A 22,626-nucleotide genomic window follows, 5' to 3' on the forward strand; every position below is an offset into this window, starting at 1 on the left:
TGGGAAGTTGCTATCTCTTGCAAGACAGCCTGCAAACTGTGCCTTGCGAGTGCATTGCAGATCTCTAACATTAGCAGGGAAAAGCGTTGGCAGTTCTGGAGTGAGGAAGCTGGAGGAGATTTAGCTGCGTTTGAGAGTAAGGGAGGTGGAGGTGGTTTAGCTCCTTTTGCTGGAACGGTGATGGAGTAGCCAGAGTTGTTATTGCCTAGACGAGCTTTGGCTCAGCAAGGTTTGCTCCCTCTGGCTTGTCCCATGGCTTCTAATGCAGGACACTGGTGCTGTCATGAAGAAGGTCCCTCAAGAGGGTCTCTATAGTCCCAGTTTGTTCTTTAAAAGCGGTAACTATCCTACACCTTGAATGTTGTGGGAAGCCAGTCTAAATCTAAGCAGAGCTGTCGCTCCCCTGTTCATTCGTTTCTGGTTTTCTCTATGGATGTGCAATACCATAACAATAATTTGCCCTTCTTTAAAATGCTTTCGTTCACAGATTGTGTTGGCCCTTTCGCAAAGGAAGCTAGTGTCGTCCTCTGCACGTGGCAGAGGGTAAATGGAGACAGAGAGGGAAATACTTTCCCAAGGTAGCAAAGGAGCGACCGAAGCAGGAGCAGAGCCCGTCTCGGCGGTTCCCAGCCCAGAGCACTGCCAGCCAACCCACCCGGCTTCGTTGGTGTTCTGCTTTCCAGGGGAGGTTCTCACTGCGATTTATACACGTTGCTTGTATAAATGTCCCAGCCTGGTGCTTGATGCAGCTCTGAAGAAAGGAAGCACAGGCAGATTCAATGTTTTGTTTGGCGTTAAAACAAATCTGTGGCCATGTGAAATCTGAAAATCGTGTCTCCCTGCATTCTTGTGTTCCAGTTGTGGAGGCATTTTCCTTTATTTTCTTTCCCAGACTACATTTATTTTCTGTTTCTCTTTTTTGTTTTATTTTTATTCACACTGAAAATCATTGGAACAATAATAGCTGGACTGAGTTAGAAATGCCCCACCAAATTTCTGCATATTATCATTGCAGTTTAAACAAGACTGACCAGTGATTGCTGTTTACTTGTTTCTTTTGACCCCGGCTATCGCTTGCCTGCCTCATAAAATCTGTTATGCACAAAAGTGCATAAAATGAAGATAAAGTACCTCCTTCAAGTCTGACAAAACCCATTCCTTTGCAGAATGGTAGCTGCAGTGAAAGTAAATAAATGAATGGACAGCAATCACAGCCTAGTTGATGAAACTGTTCAATTAAAGCACAGGCATTTACATGGTGTAATTTCCCTAAATTGCCAATGAGCCCCTTTAGACACAACCAGTGTTCAAATTGATTTCAGCATTGATTTTGGCTGAAGCTGATAAATTTCTGCTTGTTAGTTAAAGTAATTTTGCAGAAGACTTTGTACTGCAGTATTGAAGTGTTCATTTAGCTGATGGTTAAAAGAGGAGTTATTTACAGAGGGTTCTACTGTTGTTCTGAGATGGGACAATTCCCCGGTCATCTTTTTACTTTTAATTTTTAAGCTTCAGTATACAATCAATAGGTTATTGAAACTGATTAAAATGTATCCAGCCAGCTGCCTATGGCTGTTTAATTAGAAACTGGATGATTCTTAAATTAAGGTTGTTTTGTTTGCATTGTATGCTCATAGCTTGGAAGATTAAGCGAATAGCAATCCTGAAAATTTGAGTTTGTTACCACTACGTGAGGTGGTGTGTAAGCACAGTGCGGCTTGCTTTGCAGCTTGCCCCAATGCGGGCAATATCATCTGTTTCTTGGTTACAAATAACACTCTGTGTAGTAGAGAATTGGTAGAATTCGCCACAGCCAAGCTATGCCAAGCTTATAGGCGCTGACTGTTCCCTAACATAGAATACTTTTTTAAAATAATGCCTTTGCTCATAGAAGTGAGTGTGAGATGCAAAGGGGCAGAAGAACGTGTATTTATGTAGGAATCCTTTTTTGCCATTATGCTGCCAGTGTTGTGTTTCAGACTCTCTCCTTAATCTCTGTTTGATGTCTCTCTGAAGAACAGTGAGTATAACAACACCGGCAAGGTTCAAGTTGATTTTTTCCATTTCTTTTCACCCCAGATTCTTTGAAAATGCTCACTCAAAATGCTAAAAATTAACTACTTAGATATCCACTGATCATCATAAGGATTAGCCAGCCATACCCAGCTCCTATGTATAACCACTTTCCCTATACATCAGCACCGCTGTTTCAATGACGATGGCAAGGAGCGGTACAAGAGGAGCAGTGCCAGAATTGTTTCTAGCGTGTTGCTTGGCACGATGGTGTCTCGGTGCAATCCAGCGGTGAATGGAGCAGTATAACTGACCTCACGGTGTTTATGCTCTCAGCCTGCTCCTGGGGAAGAGCAAGCTTTCTACTTGAAACTGAACCATGATGAGAAGAAAACTCTCTTTCAGCTTTTACAGTGAATACCTGGAAAACTTTCTGCTTCTTGGCACGGTTCTATTTTCTACTGCTGGTCATTGCTGAGTGACTTGGCACGGTTCTGTTTTCTACTGCTGGTCATTGCTGAGTGACTGAACAGCTCTGTTTTTCCTTAATAGTAGTTATGCTGTGAGTGTCATGAACACATCTCTCGTGAACAAATGGTTTGATAATGCAGATAATCCAGCTTTAGGTCTTCTTGTGGAGACATCTTAGCATCTAAATTGCCGTCACCGTCGGATGTGACGTACTTTTTGGCCCGCTCTGTTCCTTCCGATTTCTTCCTAAAATTGTGGTGGGTTTACTTTGTACTGACAGGCTTTATGCTGTGTCAGATAACGCCTGTCCGTGTCAGTCTAAGCTTATGACTGCTCTGCTCTCTGTTGTCCGTTCAGCTATTTTAAAGCCAGCAGCTGAAATACATTACCGTGTCGGCATCTAATCTGGGTCGGTCCTGTGGTAGTGAGTGACCTAGAGTTGGCGATGGTGGCACCGCAGCCTCCTCAAGCAGTGCCAAGGCTAAGCCGTCTTCATCTTCAGTCCTTTCTGTCTGTACAGGTCTCTCGAAGGAACAGGGGCTGGATTGCAGTGGGATGGGTACAAGGAGAAAGACTTGTAATCCAGTCTTCAGAGGTTGACACTGCATGTTTGGCTGCAGTGGAGAAGGAAGACTTGTTTGTATAAGTGGTAACAGATGGAAATAGTAGTAGGTTATAGCATAAAAGAGGTGAGGGATTCATTCTGCTGTGCTTAGGCTTGGATGCCAAAACTGCCTCTTTCCCACAGAGATGGGTTAAGTGAGATGTTTTGCTATTCGGCATTTTCTTTATGCAGCTTCTAGTGCCAATTTTGCTCTTTTGAAAAGTTTAAAATTTAGATACAAGTATTTTTTTGTTTGTTTTCTAGTTTAACAACAAATCATTTTGCAATCAGTACTCAAGCATCTGTAACGGGGTTTTAGATAGAGGGGAGGTTGGCGTAGATTGCTGTTTGAATTAGCACACTCCCCATAAAAGCTCCTTTTTACAACTGCTGTGCACTTTGGATTTCCTGTTTTAACAGCCAGAGAGTCAGGCTAATGTGTTTGTCTGTTGCGGAAGGCAACAACTGTCAAAGTGTTTATTTCCTAGAAACAATTTGAATCCATTTCTTTAGATGGCCATCAGAGTACGTGATAATTCTGTCATTAGACTGCCAGAGTCTGACCAGGAGCACGACAGACAGTGGCAGTACTGGGAAAAAAGAAGGGGAAAAAAAAGAAAAAATTAACAGTAAACCAAATCTGTGGGTGATTTGCTGCATATAGTTTGCAGCTGGTGACTGGCATGTCATTCTGCAGTGCATAATACTTAGAGAATTGTATTCAACTTGTGCAACACTGACACAGTCATTTTGCTCTAGGTTATTTCTCATAGGGCAGGAAAACGTTCAGTTTGACTTCATTCAGAGCCCTTACATCTGAAGGTGCTGTTTGCTACAACCATAGCTTTTTGAGTTAACTTTTTAACTCAAATAAGAAACCTAGAGCTTCTATGTGTGTGTTCATTTCTGTTAGGAAATACCCTGCCTCAGTCCCAGAGACCTTTTGTGCGTGTTATTTTGTGTGTCGAGTGAGGAGGATGTCTGGAGGACTTCCTCTGCAGTTCATCAGTGCCGTGCTGCGGGTGAGCTGATACGGAGATGGGGAAACGGGACAGTATTTCTGATTCTTGTCGAGTGAAATGATGTCTTGGTGTTTTTAACAGATGTGTATAATGGAACACATACCAAGGTGTGAAGCAGAAGGAAATGTATCGGGGAGAAAGGACCTGAAATACTTACTTTTATTTTTGCTTCATGGCCTCAGGTTGCCACTTGGGAAGGTCGTATTGGACATTAGGAGAAACCTCTTTATAAGTAAGATGGTGCAGTGCTGTAACAGGGCATGAGAGTGGCAGGGCATCTCCGTCTTGGGGCTTTCAGCCCAGAGCTGGACAAAGCTATGACTGAGCTCATCCACTGCGACAGTCCCCCGTCAAGAGGGAGGCTGGGTTAGATGGTGTGCAGACTTCCCTTTCAACCACCCTTTCATCTACGAAAAGCATCGTTTAGCAGAATGACACACCAACGCTTTGTATGAGCCAGCAGAACTACAGCAGATCTGAGTTTGTGGCGTTGGCCGTAACTTTCTCTGATACCTTGCCCAGAGGGGAGCATTGCATCCCTGCGTCCTGCAGTCACATCGCTAATGTGACGGTACTGTCAGTATATCATTTTGTCATATTTGCTGATGTTAGTTATATTTCTAGGAAGGGAAGGGACTGACTCATTGGCATAGCAGACAGGTCATGGCTTTCCCTTGAATCATTTGATCTTGCCGAGGAGTACCTTATTGATTAGAAATTGTTTCCGTGGCTATTGGGGGGAAAATAGAAAAATGTATCCTGGTGGCCAGAGTGAACAGATGGGAAGCAGGATCTTCGGCATGGTAGGCTGCTGCAGGCTGCTTGACTGCTTTTTTGGACCAGCGTTAGCAGCACGGTACGATAATTTTAATGAATTTTTTCTTCTAGGAAGAGACTACATTTATTTTGAGTTTTAGATAGTAGTAAACTCAGTTTGTAGTAGAAAGTTATTATATATATTTGTTAGGAGAAGCTGTTTGAGAAAGCTCAAGGATCTTTGCATACTCGGTCTGTGCTTCTGATGTGACCATCCTTGAGTCACTTGTATGTGGGCAAATGCTATACGGTTACAAATTAGAAAACAAATTGAAAATTGCTGTTTCTCTTGAGTGCCTGCATGTTGAAACCCAAAGTTAGTTCTTTCCTTGCCCTGGAAGAAGTTATACCGCAGTCATAGCAAGTAATGCAGCTTCTCACTGTGCTTTTACCTAAAATTTCTCACAGGGAGAATATAAAATTATTTGTCTTAACAAGTTGAAAGAGGGAGCAATTTTTTGTCTGATGTCTAAGCTATTTATTGAGAAGCTTGTGCATGTTCTTTTTGGTTGGAGTTTTTGTTTTACTTTTGAACTGAGTGAGTAGAAACTCTCCATATTCAGTGAATGAAATTTTTAGCATTAAATATTAGAATGGACTATGGTTTATTCCATAAAGAGGTTTGAGCTAAAGCATCTTACTTTTCTCCTCTGGTTTTCTTTGCAGTAGACCTCAGGAAGGATAAAGCAGGCAATGTGAAATTCAGATACCATTTTTTTTTTCTTTTTTTTTTTTTTTTCTTTTAAAACAGAAACCAGCTGCTTCTGATACTTTCGGTTTTTAATTTGCTTTCCTGTAGAAACACTTCTTATATATGGGAGGAGAGATGCCGAGGAGTTGGCAGTTCCCCCAAAGCCCTATTCTAGTTTTCTATGATATTGATTTTTGTTTTCTGGAACACAAGGGATGCACATGCCGTACTCCGCAAGAAGTTTTTCCAGCTTAGCTGGAGGGCTTTGTTCAAGCAGAGTGCACGCTTGCTCACACCGTCTTTCTTTTTCCCCAAAATAACCCAGCTTTTGCCACGGAGCTGGGCAGGCTGCCTTTTCAGCACTCCCTGAGGGGCACTCTCGATTTTCAGAGTAGGGGAGACAAAGTTATGCTAAAGGACTTGGCTCACATGAGTCCCTTCAGGGCTTTAAGTGTCTAGGGATATGGTTAATAGTCAAGGTTAATAAAATATTTGACATAAGTATGACATCTTGCTTAGAAGCTGTGCATTCTAATATATGTAGGGGGCTCAGAATAATGAACTCTAGTGGGAATGTGAAGGAAGAGATTTAAATTTATTTTCCCCAGTGGGAATTTTTAAAAATACGCGGTGGTTGAAGTCTGCCTGTCCTTTTCTGACACGACACGCAGCAGCTTTAAGCCAACTTCTCCGCGTGGCGTGCCATGCGTGTTCAGTAGGAGAACTTCCCAAAAGGAGATGTCGGCCGCTTCCTCCATCTCGCACTAGCACGGTATGCTGGGGCAGGGGGGGAAGGAAAGCCCCCCCCAAAACTCACCTCCTCCCTATCCAGCTTCCAGCTTTTTTGCTCCATTTTTCTCCTCTTTCTTGGAGCTTGTGCGTTGCTTTCTACCACGCTGCCTCTGTTGCTGGAATTTTATTTTTTTTTTTTTTTTCTCTGAGGAGGTCTGAAAGTTGCTGCTCTCTTTCCTCTATCCTCCTTGAAGATTTCTTCCTTCTTTTGTGAAACCTATAAAAATTTTGTTGGTAGAGTTACTAGTCCGAGTTATTAAAACTTGGTTTTAATTAACAATCTCCTAACTTGGTCCCTGCACCAGATACTGCTAATATGTATGAGGGGTGTGCCTGCATTTACTCCTTTCTACTGTATTGTTCATCACCTTTCTCCTCATCCAGCAATGTCAAATTGGTTACTCGATCGAGTGCAGGTTTTGTCCCTTAGCTGTATTGGACATAGAAACAAAAATATACTTCTGAGCATCGAGAAAGAACGGTTTGCTTCCATGAAGAATTTTCATTTTCTGGGGGAAAGGAGTAGGAGTTATTTTCTTGTTTCCCATATATGTTCTGAGACTAAGATGCAGTTTTCAACCGCTAGCCTGTACTGTTTGCTTCGAAGATGTCACCACAGATCGGTTTACAATACCTACAACTTTTTGCACTATCCAGTCTTTTTACAGACACACAGCACCTATTTGCAGTCAGACTTTGGTGAATTTGAAAAGAATTCATCGTCTTTTAAGACTAATATCGCAAAATGGATTCCTGAGCTTTGCTTTTTTTAATAACTTTAATCATTATCTCAGCCTGAAAAAATGCTGTGGCTACAATAGCTAACAACTGCCTCTTTTAAAATAAAATTAAAAAAAAAAATAGTTAGGTGCAGGGTATTGGAGTTACGTTTTCTTTATGTGCAGAAATTGGGCTGCAAATGAATTGTCTGGTGGCTGTTGAGTTTATTTTTCTACTATTTTAATAAATGTTATGTCATTATTTTAAAATGTAAATTTTACAAATATTTTTGGTATTGGAGAAAGTGGTTATTATGGTGGTTATTAATCGCATAGCATTTCCGTCAATTTGCACTTATAATAAAACTTCAAATTTATGGTAGATGCAATTCTCCAAGTAACTTGAGTGGGATCTGAATCAGGCCCTGCATAAGAATATTCGTAATTTGTCCCGGTGTCTGTTAGGAGTTTCCTCTCAAGAGAATAAAAAGAGCACTCCATGCCATGATATTCGTCTTATAAATTGCTAATGTAACTAAGAGACAGACGAGAAAGGGAAACACACATAGGAACCCGCTTCCTGCAGTTGGCAAATTGCAACAAAATTTAAATAATGACTTTTCTAAGTTGACACTGGCATCAAGTGTTCAAAATAACTTTTTAAACTTCAGATTGCAGAAGTTGGCTCTGTCTGATGTAGTACTGTCCCTTCGATTTCTCCTTAACAATAAATGATCTATAGCCCCTTGTTCTCAGTCATCTATTACAGCTTTTGCAGTGGGTCAAAAGCAAACCAAAACCAAACCCCAACAAAAAAGAGCAGAAGAATGAAGGTCTTTTCCCAGGGCTGGTTTCTGCAAGGAATGAAGTTTTGTGAATGTTGAAACAGTGTTTTCCTTGAATATTTTGCATTTCAATACTTTTAATTTCTGCTCTTTACATTTGTCTTTAAGTAGTTCAGCAGCTATTTTCGACTGTTTTCACTCTTCTTTAACATCCGCTTGTCTCTGCTGTTAGGCACTGCTCAAATGCACTCCCAGCAAGAGGAGTTGTTGTTGTAGCTGTTTATTAGGCGACATCCTTTGCCGACCATCCTGGAGGATTTTGAAGTGTATGTTCACTGAAATGTGCAACGATGCTGAGGAACCTTTTGCGTTTTGCCGCTTTGCTTCATGTAGTGATCTGATGAGTTTGTTTACTGACTTTCGGAGGTGACGCTGAAATCTCTGAGAGTTGACCCTTGAGATGAGGCTTCACATTACTTATAGAGTATGAATATTAGCTTAATCTCCTCGTAGACATCCATAGACTTCCTGATGGGTGCCCTATGCACAAAAAGTGTGTTTTTCTTCGTGCTGTGCACATTATTCTGTGGGATTTTTTTTTTTTAGCGCATCCTTGTGAAGCTACATAAAGGTACTAAATCTTCAGGCTTTAGCTGTGCTGGCTGTAACCAAAATGATCAATTCCAACTTACAGTTCTACATAATATCTAACAAAAACGTTTTCCATCATTGGAACGGGTAATTACTGTAGCAACTACAGACTAATTTGAAGTGTTAGCTGTTAATTAAAACACTTCGGAGGTGTACGGTTGTCTTTTGGTGTAACCAAAGCTCCTGTTCAAACTTCATTAATCACTTTACAGTTATTGTGATAAGGAAGGTCAGGACAGTCGAGATGCCGGATCAGCCTGGAGTAAACAAATTCCTTTCCTCCCAGGTAGCATGCCATTTGCAAAGCCACTGGACACGCTGTACCCATGGGCATGGTATCTCCTTTGTGATCCAATTCTCAGCGATAATTAAATGTTAAATTGGTACTGTCAGTGCTCTGTAAACCAAACCAGGTATCTACCCTCTGCTGGAAATTTAACCCAAACTTCCACGGATGAATTAGCGTGCATCATAATTAAATAATCAAGTCTTCCCTTTTAATTCACTTGGAAACAGGAGATCTCTCTTATGGAAAAAAGATCAGCTTTCTTGACAAGCTAATTAAGTTGCCAAACTGTCCGGCACAGTACATATTAAGCTAACAGACGTTAAGCATGCTATCTCAACCTGTTCATTTTCTTATCATTTCTGCTGATCTTAAGTCCATAATGTTTTGCCACTGTTGATTCATCCATAGTTACAGCAGAGTTCATTTACTCCATGGGATTCATTGCTTGTGCATTCGGCTACCGGTCTGTCAGAGCTTCGTCTGATGATTTTGCTCTTTGCGTGTTGTACTGATATTAAATAACACTGATTTTTGGTATGCCTCTTTAAACCCTGTTTGTTCCTACAGGCTAATGTCACTTGGTTACAGAAGCGTTTATCCATGAGTTATTAAATTAAGATGAAGTTTTTAGAAACTTCTGAGTTATTAACAGAGATTATATAAGCACTCAGGGTTATAAATAAGATTAAACAACAGTCTCGCCCTGTACTGTGTATGGTTTTGCATGCAAAAAAACCTGTTAAAGCTGTTCTTTTTCAGTAATAATTGCTAGAGGTATATAGTGGTAAAATATTGTAATTCTTTAAAGTTAGTGCTACATATATGACATTACTGTGCATAGTGTCATAAATCAGTATGAGACAATAAAACTAGTGAAGAGGAAAACCTTTAATGGTTTTCTTTTTATGCAAAATTACATTGGATTTTTAGTAGACTTTTTTTTTTCACCTGCCTCTATTTTCTTACAAGGTTGTGGTTAGGAATACACAAGTCATTGTTAAGTAGCCAATTATAAATGTTTGTCTTCAGAAATTAAGACAAACTGCTCTTGAAATACTGTGGAAAATGATTTGGGTACATGTGAGCATTAACAATAATGCTTTCTAACCTTATATGCGCACACACATGCGAATCTTAAACACAAATGCAGAAAGGTAATTTCGCTAGTATTTTCTGTGGGTCCTCAGGTTATGATAAAGAATCAGTCGTTACCTGTTTTACTTCACTTTTGATATGGCTTTGTCTCCCACTGTCTTACCACTGAAAATATCCGTAGGACTGGCAAACTTGTGTGATAAACCTTGTTTTACGTGAAGATTCTGAATAATAGAGATATTATAATTTTATTTCATTGAAAAAAATGTGAAAGTGGCTGAATTCATACTTACAAATTCGGTATTATGCTGTATGAAAGTCTTCAGTGTATAGACTTTATATAAAACATGCAGATGTAAAAACCTGCTAACTGGTTTCATTGTAAGTATATTCTTTTGATCAATTGTTTTCATCAGTCTTTCTTTAGAAATGCTATATAAAATCGGTTTAACGTAAAACATATTAGCTCCTAGTCATTTTTCTGTGAAATTAGTGTATACATGTTGCACATGTATAGGGGTAATTTTATGTGATCTGAAGTTATTTAATTTTTTTCCCCTCACACAGGGCATATCATGTCCCTAGTGGAAAAATACTAGCAGTAAAGGTAAGATATTACAGTAATTTTCTTTCTCTCTTTCTTTCTCCCCATTTTTTCTTGACCTTGGTTTCCTTCCCCTTCCTCTGATTGTTAGAGCTCAATTTGGTTTTTTTGCATTAAAGCCCACATTGTTTATGCAGGATAACTCCAGCCCATAAATTTAGTAATTCCAAATGAGCACAGAGTTCCCAGAATCCAGGTTTTGTCCACCAGGAATTGCCTGGAACTGTGTGTAGGTACCACCATGTCTTCCCATGGGGTTACGCGGATATGTCCAAGTGGAGTTGTGCTTTGTGCCTCGAATCTCCCTGTTTTCTTTGGGATAATACTCTCTTTTCCTAGGAGATTTTTGTGGTTGTAACAGATTTATTTTAATGTCCTCCTCCTCGATTGTTTGTTTTTTTTTTCTGCTTGATTTGGCTGCTTTTTTTTTTTTGTTGGCATTCTTTGCAGTGAAGCTGCATACTGTAGTGTTGAGTGGTCAGATAAATACCAGTCTTGTCTGAAAGTTCAGTTAAAGCTGTGGTAAACACTATACCAACCCTTGTGTTAAATTAAATTAAATTTGTAAATTAAATTATTAATACAGATAATCTATACACAAAATATTGAAATATGTCCTTTTTTAATACATCAAACTCTTTTAATTTGGTGATTTTGTTAAAACTCAAAGCAGTAGAGACTTTTGGAAAACAAATTAGTTGTTGCATTCATACAATTCCAATTAGTAGTTTAATAAATCTAAAAAAAAAGGTATATTTCAAAAATATAATGTATACTTAGAAAACTGTAAAATGGACTTTTTGTCTCATTTCTTTTGTTTTGCTGTCTTTATTCAATCATTAAATACTGATGTAACTGAGTTAAACAGAAAGGATGTGGAGGTGGGAGAGGAGGGCAAGAGAAGGAGTGATAGGAGCTGGTTGCTGCAAGTGGAATTGGTGTTAAATGGAATTTAAAGGTACAAGATTATACTAATACTTCAAATGAAGCATTTCTGTTTACCAAGCAATATTTACATGTATGGGTAACTTTCAGATTTGGGCTCAGTTTGTCTTGTGATTTACAAAAATGAGATTCTGCCCATGTTTTGGCTTTCCTGAGGATCACATAAATAAATCCCTTCACCCTCCTGGGAGAACAACAAATGCTTACTGCTGGATTTGAAATGATTCTCTACATCTGGAAAATGTGGAAATTGAAATAACATCCAAACAACTTGTAATTATATGGGATACAAATATCACTTGAGAAAGTTTTTGAAAAAGTCACTTTGAAAAAGTCCTTTCAAGTGATGTCCGTCATTCCTAAACCTGTCTTAAGCAGTTAGAGTAAGACAGGAATTCTCTGAGTTGCAATAGGCACAGAAGTACAGAAAATTTAATATTCAAAAGTATTTTTTATTACAGCTTTCAACGTGGAACTAAAAAAGCTTTTCCCCTAAATGCTGGGGTGTGTGAGGATGCCGCTTTTCCTTGGTACCTACTGCATTGCCTCCTCAAATAATCTTTTTTTCAAGCTCTACAGGGAGCATCTTCTGTGCCAGCTCTGCTTGGCGCTGGCATTGCTGCTCGCCAGCCTGCCCCGCTCTGCGGTGGGGCTGTGGGTGCCCTCAGAAATTGTCTGGAGAGGAGGTGGAGCAAGAGAAAAATCGCACAGGCAGGAGGGGAAATGAGTTCACCCTTTGCAAGGTTAATTGAAATCACCTCCCTGTGGCAAAAAGCCTTTTCCCCCAGCAATTTCACCTCCTTGTTTCCCTTAGAGTCCATGGGTTTGGGTAGTCCTCGTGGATAATTAGCATCGTGAAGATTTAGGAAACTGGGTTCTCTTGTAGATACTGCTCGTGGTGGTCCTGTCACTCGCAATTGTATTCTTTTGGTGTGATTTCGGAAGAGATGCTGCATCGCCGTGTGTGTGTTATCATAGTTTAAAATAACACACTCATAAGCTGGAGGTCGGGAAACCTGCTATGATAGTGATCATGCTGGCTTGCTCCACTAAGAAAACTCCTTAACACATCTATGACTCAGCATACCCAGCAATAAAAAAAAAGGATGAGAATGCCAGCATCTTGACATGATCATCTCACGTATCAAGTGTTTTGACAGAGGATTACCACGCTGATAGGACCACCACTGAATGGATCTTTGAGAGCGGAGTTCTGCATTTTGGGGGCTTTTTTTGGTGATAATATACAGATTTGGTAGGACAAGATAATGTTCTGAAAACCTGTTGATTAAAATGCTTTCAGCTGGTAGATAATCTTGCAAAGATATTGGACAGGAAAGCAAACCAATGCTAGTACCTATGTTATAGACCATAGCTATGTCGTTAGGGATTTTATGTAAACTTTACAGCTAGATAACGTGCAGAGGATTTAATAGATTTTTTCAAAGGTAACTTTTTTTCTAATTAGAGGGAAAAATCTGAATGAAAAATCTGAGCGTACACTGGCTGATTGCCATTCTTCAACTGCTTTTAGTTTCTCCTGCTCTTAAGTTAGCATTTAAATGGACCATTTGATTAATCATTTGTATACTGACTATAATACTCCCAAATTTCCTTTGAGTTGTACATACTGTAAAAGACAATTATGTCACCACAGATTAAATAAGTGAATTAAAACAGAATAGCAGCTTAATTTGACCTGTGATTTTGCTCTCGTTCCCTTTAGTGGAACGTATGCCACTCCAGCAAATAGATGAAGTCATCCATGACAGCTTGTGATGAATTGCCGTATTTATACTGTATATTTTAATAGCCTCACACTAATTTAAATTGAGCACAGAGTAAATTATAATTCAGTCACTTGACTGCTTGTATTTAACTTGACAACTCATCCTTATTTGTCCTGGAGGTGTAGTGGAGAGCAGAGGAAATATGCTCAGGTATTCCTCTTTTAAAAATTAACCCTTTTCACTTGAAACGCTAGGTATGTTGAGTTCATGTGCATTACAAGCGTGCTAAGTGATTTCACGATTGCTGTATTTTAGGCAGGAACTTGATAAGGAAGATGTGCAGGAGTGCTTGGAGCCCCTTGCTGAATCCCAGAGGACTGCCATGTCATTTAAATTTAAAAAAATACCTCCCTGGTCTAATATCCTCCAGCTTTACCCGTGAGGCACCATTTTGACTAGTTTTGAAATCAGGGCAGGCAGGGGAGCTCAGAGCTCAGCTGCCAGCCCCTCTTCCCCAGCCAGCCCAGGTTGCCTTTGGCCCCATCTCTAGACCGGTCCTCTTCATCCGCATCCCCAGGGCTCAGTTACCCCTCGGCAGGCGTGGGTGGCTGGGGACCGCTGATCAGCGGCAACCTGAGCTCGTCTGTTCCACGGCCTTTTGTTGTAGCTTCTGATGCAAACTTACTAAGAAATTCTTCTCCTGCGTGTATTGAACAGTGCATGTTATTTTATACCAGATAAACTGGGTTTTACTTTTCTGCTGTCAATAATTCTGGTAAAATAACAGTGATTTTTGCTACAAAGTTCTTTCCAAAGGTGCCATTTTGGAAAAGTTTATTACATCTCGTTCGCTTACCTGTGTTACAGTTGTGGAAGTTGCAGCCAAATTCTTATTCACAGATTCTTCCTTGGTAGCAATGGGTTTGAGGAGGTTTTTGGGGTTTGTTTGGTTTGGTTTGGTTTGGTTTTTTTGCTTTAACACTGTTCCAGCCCATGCTTGACACTGTTGGCTCACATATTCTTAAAAGTCATTTCACCCATACAAACTTCAGTTTCTAAATAGGCTTGGAAATGTTACACAAAGGGAGTATGACCATGGAGATTAGCACTGCCTTAATCTGCATTTGTATATAGATTTTTTTTTTTTTCCCTCTTTCTGTCCCACATTTCAGTGCTGTAAACAACATAAGGTTGCTCCTACCTTGACATCGGATGGGTGTCTTTCCTATGTTGCAAGTCACACAAGCCACACGTGTTTACATGGAAGAAAATGCTCCCATACAATAGTTACATAGAGCAAGTGAGCCAGTGGTCTCTCCTAATTTATTTGGTCGTGATATATGCTTCCCATTGTACCATTGCAGTGCAATCTGTACGTGCCCTACCCTGTAGTATCCTGGAGACTTGTAAATAGGGTAGCTCTGCTTTTCCAGGTTATCCTCACTATTAGAATGCAGGGTCTGTAAGTAATTATAGTTAATGCAAATCAGCCAGAGACCTTTCTTCATGGCAGGTCTTGGTTGGGTGGGTGTCAGCGATGTATTTGACGCTGATCATGCTAACTAGTCGTCGTTGGGGTCGGTGAAGCCTTCACAGTGAATGGGGCAGGGAAATTTCTCACTGTGAGTAGAATTTAGTGAGATAAAATTTTAATTTTATACTGTTGACAAGATTAAATTATGTTAATATTCAGTGGGTAAAACTGATTGTATTCCAGCAAATTATTTTAAGCTTTTCACACTGTAAAAATGTAAGTGAATATTGTTGGCAAATGATTATTGATCTAGACAAGTGTGTTAAACATTTCTTGGCAGCCCTGTATTACACTTACAATTTAGTTTAGTGACAGCTTTTATAAATAACCCTAAAGCAAACTCTTGATAGAAACAGGTTATCGTTTTTTCTTTTAGACAGATTTTGATACTGTAAAATGCCTGTGTTTGGAAATGGTCTCTCTGTATTTTGTTTCGTCAGCAGTATATGCAGCCTGTAATATCTATTCTGCTAATTCTGCAAATTGACTGGATTTTGTTTCCTTGTAGCTTAAGGTATTAAACTGTGAAATATTGTGTGGTAGCAGACTGGACCTGTCTAAATGCATTTTGGTTTTTACAGTAGTACTTAATAATTGAGTGTGCGAGTATTCAAACAATCATGGCAATGGATTATTTGTTAAAGTTGACTTTCAGTGCTGGTTCTGTTGGAACCAGCATCCTTATTGAGAGGGTCTGTCTTGAAAATCCTGAATGCTTTGGTGATGCTTACCTAAGCATCTGTACCATCTGCTGTCATCCGCATTGTTTCTGTATATTTAAGAGTTTCCCATGTTTCATACAATGTTAGGAATTTATATTAAAGAGGGGGTAACTATTAAAGAAATTGGAACTGTAGGAGTGGTGTTAAGAGAGACTCCTTTAGGGCACCGCTGGGACATTCAGAGATACTTTCAATACTACAGTACTGATTTAGCCCTTAGAGGTAACATCGGCACATTCGGCCAGGCCTGCCGGGATCGGAGCCTTCCAGGCTTTTTCACAAGACGTCTTTGCAGCGAGAAGGATGGGTGCTGAGCAGAGGAGGAGGAGGCTGTACCAGGCAGGAGCTGGGAGGTGATGGCACTTTGGCTGAATAAGCAGCAGCTCTGAGTTTGCAGACCTGCAGATCTGCTGCGCCTGGTCTTTACATTTATGTGTGGGGCTTGTGTTCAAGTTCTGACTCATCTCTTGGTCAAGTGGTTTAACTGCAAACCTTATGACATTTCATGGGTAAAACTGGCTGTTTAACTTAGTTTAGTTGTAACTGACTTTTAAAAGTAAATAAGTCCGTCCTTTCGTTTCCCTTTCCTTACTTTGCTTGGCACTCTAGTAAAATATTCTTTCCACCTATTCCTCTCTTTGCTTTTCTCACATAAGGATAATTAATATGTGGATCTTCAGTTTTTTATTTTGAATCATTCACTTTTTATGTCAACTCTGATCATATGTCTGGGTTTTTTTTGTATTTTAGGTCATACCCTTAGATATAACACTGGAACTCCAGAAGCAGATAATGTCGGAGTTAGAAATTCTTTATAAGGTATATAGAGTTTCTCATTTTCATTATTCTTGCTTAGAAACTTCTTACAGCAAATTTTAAAACCGGCTTCTCTTTTTTCCTTTCTTTTTCCAGTGTGACTCATCATATATCATAGGATTTTATGGTGCTTTTTTTGTAGAAAACAGAATTTCATTGTGTACAGAGTTCATGGATGGTGAGTTGTGTATCTAGTGTGCTTTTGATTGCTAAGCACGTAAAGGGGAAGATCATATAAAGATGTGCTCTTCCAGAATGGAGCAAAATGCAGTACTATGACTTGAAAATGTAAAGTTAAGTATTAAGAACTTTGCAGGTAGTTTTTTTAAAAAAACAGGTTAGTATTGGGATTGTGTTATATTCTCCATGATATGCTGTGTTTTCCTGAGTGTAACTTCGCTTACTTTTATTGAAAATGTAAATAGAACAGAAATAAACGCTAGCTTAATTTGTGGTTTGATATTTGAGTCTTCTATACAATCTGTCCTCGCTGACAAAAACAGCTGTTCCTCACTTTTACTGTTTTGATAGCCAAAACAGATTTTCTTTTAAAGAAATCTATTAACCCAATGTCCTATGTGTTTTCAGGGGAAATTGTCTCTTAATTGCAAGGCAAGGAATTATTTTCTAACACAGCTGTTTAGCAGTGCTGCGCTGAGTTTCTTTTTGAGTGTACTCTTGTTTCTCCCAATGTGACTCTTCAGACCAACAGTATCCCCTTCCCCACAATCTGATGCTACCGTCATTATGGAGATGTATTAGTACTTTGCTTTGAAATCTTGTGCTACGTAGCATTCCGGGAGAAGAGGCAGGAAAAGTATACTGATTACAGCAATTTATGATGATTGCTGCCCTCTGTGTATCAGTTCTGAGAGCGTGTCTCATGACAGATGCAGTCCCCTTGTCTCGTGCACAAGAACCCTCTTCGCCGCATTCAACTTTTAACTTCACGTTGTTGTTACAAGCAATAGTCTCTTACTCTCTCCAGGATTTTCTTCTGAGCCAGCATTTTATGCCCTATCCAGATTTTTCACAAAGGAAAAACCTGTTAAGCTGGATATAAAGAAGTAAGGATCTCGCAAATAATTTACTGTGGAGGGAAGGCTTTCTGGCAGGAAAAATTTCCAAAGCCAATTGTGTACCATTAAGCATCATTGAGTAGCTTCTTTCTTTCTGATAGGGACCACGGATAAAGCCCTTTAGGGTTTTATGGTGCATTTTGTTTTCTCCCTGTTAAAATGATCTGTTACTACTGTTACTTCTCTCTTTTTACACTTACTGCCTCTGTCCCAGTGATCACTGTGTCCCATTTCCAAGTATGAGTATTCTCTCAGATTTTCCATATTTGATGAGAAAGTATTACATTTATTCAGCAAAGCCCACAGGTTAAATTCTTTGCTGTTCTCATGCTGTGTGGCTATTAGCTATTTCTCTGTTCTGTCCCTGCAGTTGCACGCAGACTTGCAAGCCTGTATTAAGCAACAGTCACATGCAGTAGGGAAGCATCTGCTCATGCCAAAACATGCATCTGCCTGGAGTATGTATGCTCCTACTAATTCAGAGAGTTTTAAAAATGACAGACATAAATGCTGGCAGTTCTGAATTCTTGTTTGAAAATATTTAAGCCTTTAGGGTATGCATTCCTCATGATGTGGCACAACGATGGTGTTTACTGACCATGCCCAAATTACTTGGAATTATACTGGAGAATGACCTCTGGTCTGCCTCATGTTGTGCGCTCCTTCTGGCGGAAAGCAACAGCAATCGTTTAAAGGAAGAACAAAATGCAAATAAAGGGACCTTGCCTTTTTTTTTTTTCTCAAACCTTTGATTTTGATGCGTAAGAATGCAGGTAAAGATAAGAAAAAATACTTTCTTCTCCTGCAGATGGACAACTTTAACCTTGACAAATTTTTTAGCCCTTTTGATTCTCTTTGGCCAGTTTATAATATTTCCTGAATCCATATCCCATGACTCTGTTTGCCCAGTTGTATCTTGTACCATATTACAAAACATAGGTATTTCCTTTATGAATTACCTGGATATGGGTGGATCTGCGTCTTTTGAGATACTCATGTCTTAGGGATACACATAGGGAAAAGGTGCACAGATAGTACCATGTCGGTGCTATACAATACCACCGTATTGCAGACTCCCAAGTCTGCAAATATCAAAACACTGAGGTTGAACTGACGTGGATCACCCTCCCACCTGCCAACTGATCTTAAAGTGCAACAGAGATGTGAAATGAGGCTTCCTGATCTTTGCCTTTTTATATTTATAATAAAGATGATGTTCTAAATAAAGACGGTGAAATGCACTATTGCCTTTTACTTATGTTGTTGCCTCTTTTCCTTCAAACTGCTGAACACCCGCTAAATTCCCCTTAAAAGCAGCGAGACGTGCAGGTTATCACACTGTACCTAGATGTCTGCACATAAATATGGGAGCTAACATTATTTGGATTTGGATATGTTGTCCACTACAGGTTTTTTTCTCCATTAAAAAAAGTGGCAGATTGCCTCAATTGTTTGCAAAAAGATACTCTCCTTCATTTTTCAAACAGCACTACCTTTTGTGATGTCTCTAATAGCGAAACCTAGCAGTTTGGTGTATGAAAATAGGTCTTTTATTTGTCCAAAATTTAAGGATATGTTATAAGCTTTAACAGGAACCACCTGCCATATGATTGCCCTCTGTTTGGCTTTTGTAATGAGCGGTAGGTATCTGTGATGCTACATCCTCTTATTTCCATTAAATAGTACTTACATTTACTTTTAAAACTGAGATTCATTGTAATCCACAGGCAATGTGGATAATATAAGTTGAAAGATTAGTTTTATTGACCGAATAGTAGTTTCAATGACCTGGAATCAGAGCAACATTACAGAAGGCAAACTTATACTGTATTTCTGGCTGTAGAGATGATGAGGAAAATGAGGGGAAAGAAAAAACCAACACCACAAAACCCCAATCTTTAGAATAAGAAGTATAGTATAAATAAGAACTATTGCATAATTAAAGCTGAAGACTGGAATAAGGACCTTGTGACTTCTTTGGATGGCAGCGTTTCAGAATGAATGCATTTTACTTTTAAAAACTGAACCATAAGTAAAGTATAAGGTGTAGTTTTCTTAATTGCTGAGTATTGGCCTAACTCTTTTCCCAGTGGTGTCATCAGTAAAATCTATATGCTACACTGAGAGCAGAGTTAGATCAGTGCTGAGCACTTCTGAAAACCTCAAGCCTTGAATAAGACAACATGCTCTTGCAAGCTAACGGTAATGTGCTCTGCCTGTAATTTGATGGTTCTTTTTTTTTTTTTTCCCATTCTACTTGGATATTTTTGATTCTCAATTTTAAATTTACTTTTTTGCCCAAGAATTTGTATTTCACCCCAGGGACGTTTTGAACAGTGCTTTGGTAATGAATCTCCTTTGCAGAAGACGAGGGCGGCAGTCCTTCCCAGTCCCTTGGGAATGTCTGTAGAGCCCTTAGAGGGACTTAGGCTTCTCGCTTTTCCCATGAATGTCTGGTGCTGGCTGGACTGGGTTATGCCAGATAGCGAGTTTACTGGCAAAACTCATCTGCTTGCCTGGGAGCTCCTTGTCTTTCATTTTCAGACATCATTGTGGACACAGACTGCAACGCTCAACCCGACTTTCACTGGTTTGATCATCGGGAGGAAACAACTTTGAGCATGTAGAGAAGCATTGTATTGGATACCATGTAGTGTTCGCGCCAGGTTTTGGGGACAAGGGTTAGGATACTTTGGACTTTGAAGTTCACTGTTGCTTTTGGGGATGACTTTGTTATTCCTGAGAAGTTACTCCAAACCTGGTGGTTTTGAGTTCTCTGATTTTGATTTTCCGTCCTGTGACTGGGAGGTTTTCTAGCAGGAGTTTGAGTATTAATGCTGCAAGCAAAAATAAGTAATGTGGGTGAAAAGAGACACAAGTACTGTTTCATGTGTTTATTCAGAGTTTGGTAGATTTTTAAGGTCAGTTATTTCTGACACAGTTATTGTTATATCATTGATGGTTTTTTTATTAATAACCAAGGCCTAGAAAACCCTTGTGACTTCAAATCTAGGGCAGTATTTCATTTTGTATTACCTAAGCACATTTTGTTTGTCCCTGCAGGGGGTTCTTTGGATGTTTATAGAAAAATTCCAGAACATGTACTCGGAAGAATAGCAGTAGCTGTAAGTACTTTCTTTCTTTTTGTCTTTCAGTTTTTGATTATGCATGTAGTGCGTCTCTGATTTGAGCGTGCCCATGCCTCCTTGGTACGCTGAGTCGTCTCCGGGATCCGTGTCCTCGTTGCGCCTGTGTGAAAGGCTGTGCCTTTTCCTATCTAACCCACCATCCTGTGGGTTAAGGAAGCCTTCCTTTTGAATGACCAACACATGAGTTGCCAGAGGCTCAAGAAATGTAAAAGGGTGTGATAAATTGAATGGCGTAAGAAAGAAAATAATGAATTTGCTGGAGAACTGTGTGGTCATGTTCCTTCGTATCAGCCCTTGTAGGATGGAGCAGTCCTCTTAATTGTCTTTATTTAGCCTGTAAGTCTTTCTGTGCTGTATGATCCCTTTAAAAAGGGATTCAGAAGCCCCATCCTAGCCCTTATGGTGATCCCTTATCTGCTGATTCTCCTGTGTAATTTCCATTTGAACTGTCCTCATTCTGTACAAAGGAACTCAATTAGATTTGCTTCCCAGGTTGAAAAATTAAGTCAGTTCCTGTTATCAGAATGCAATGGCAGAACACATTTTCTGTCTTCCCCTGTGGCAGATGTACTCCTTAAGGCAGATAAGGAGGGGGCTGAAGTTTTTATTTGGCACAGGGCAGGCCTGACAAAGGCTGCCTGGGCACAGGCTGCTCTCTTGCCCCTGTGCTGGGACCCTTCACAGGTGAGCAGGCACGGCTGAAGCCCTTATGGTCATTTTAGGGGTGGCAAGCAGGGAGCTGGTCTGCGATCTAGGAAGAACTATCAGTCCCTAATGTCTGTTTGGTTTGGTAGCATGGTGTTGACAGTGCGATCCTTGCAGCACCTGGTAGCCCATCATTGTGTCTCAGCAGCATTTGGTGACTGTGTTGCTAGAAATTCACTAGCCGTGATTGAAAACTCAAATTACAGAACAACAAAAAAAGGAGGGGAAAAAAAAATTTTTTTCCATATTTCACCAGAGCTGAACGCAGAGTAAATGACCAGTGTCTTAGTGGATCTCACAAGGGAGAGAGATACTGCTAAACAATTGCTAAATATAAGGAATACTTTGATAACTTAAGCAGTTTAAAGCATAACAAAGTTATTCTATCATGTGCCATTTAATTAAGTGCTGGGTTTTCACATTCATTATACATCAAGCTGACAATTTAAATCCTTTAATCCAACACAGGCAGCTATTTAGTCTCTGTTCATTGTAATTCACAGCTCTACTTTCTCTTAATTTGTGTGGCCTGCCCAGGGTGATGAACATCCTTCTCTGATGCTGTTTCCTCTAAGTAGCTTCAAATCTACTCATTATATAGCCTAGCAGTTTCTTATGGAATTTGAACGCTTTTCACCTTTAGTTCAGAGTAAAAACGTTTCATCTCTTCTTCCCTATGGAGCAATGAATGATAAGTTGCTCACGGTGTCCTCGTATTCCTGACGCTGAATAGGTGTGTGTAGTGTAATAATGCTGGGATGGACCTTCAAGCATTTCTGCAGATGCTTATTCCTTCTCTTCTTCCTAGTCTCACTTCATGTTCTGTGCTTAATACATCCACACTAACTTACCTTGTCATTTCCTTACTTCCTTTTGTCTCTCCTCTCCCCAGCCCACCTGCCTTGGTATTCTGCAGATGTTCACTTCCAATTTTTCACTTATCCATAACGGTGGTTCTTCAACCCCCTCTTTTATGTCTTGATATATATTATTTTTTTTGCTCACCTGCAGGGTCATCTCTCTAAAAAATCTGTTAGTTAGTGAGCATGACTCCCTGACATGGACGGTGAGCTGATAGTTAACTTTTTCTAGTTATTTTATTTGCTGCTTTAGCAACCTGCGGTGTGCCCAGCGCAGTGCAGGGGGTCAGCGAAGGGGTGAACAAACGAACGGGTGCCTTCAGAGAAGGAACTCGCCCCTTTCTCCTGCTTCTCCGTAACAGAAGGTGTGCGCTGAGGCTGAACCGGCACTGGCAGCTCCCTCTGCTCTGGTGCTGATTTTCTGCTCAGTTGGCATAGTAGACTTGTTGGAAGGAGGCAGTGAAAGCCTTTGTTTTCTCTCGAATTTATCAGTGGCAGGAGGAATGGGTCCCTTTAATTTTCTCCAAAGGCCAC

The 22,626-nt window shown here is 39.9% G+C and overlaps 1 protein-coding gene across 1 annotated transcript in view; it reads left to right on the forward strand.

Moving 5' to 3' along the window:
- The window catches only part of MAP2K5 (mitogen-activated protein kinase kinase 5), a gene marked incomplete at its 3' end in the record, with an annotated part of 66,553 nt that overhangs the window by 27,300 nt on the left and 16,627 nt on the right, over positions 1–22,626 (forward strand). The window contains exons 8-11 of the mRNA XM_009707913.1: positions 10,516–10,555; positions 16,234–16,302; positions 16,396–16,477; positions 20,442–20,503. Of these exons, the coding sequence (XP_009706215.1) occupies positions 10,516–10,555; positions 16,234–16,302; positions 16,396–16,477; positions 20,442–20,503 (253 nt within the window). The remainder of the gene's footprint in view (positions 1–10,515; positions 10,556–16,233; positions 16,303–16,395; positions 16,478–20,441; positions 20,504–22,626) is intronic.

The sequence above is a fragment of the Cariama cristata genome, unplaced genomic scaffold (assembly GCF_000690535.1).
Source record: "Cariama cristata isolate BGI_N322 unplaced genomic scaffold, ASM69053v1 scaffold12779, whole genome shotgun sequence".
NCBI lineage: Eukaryota > Metazoa > Chordata > Aves > Cariamiformes > Cariamidae > Cariama > Cariama cristata.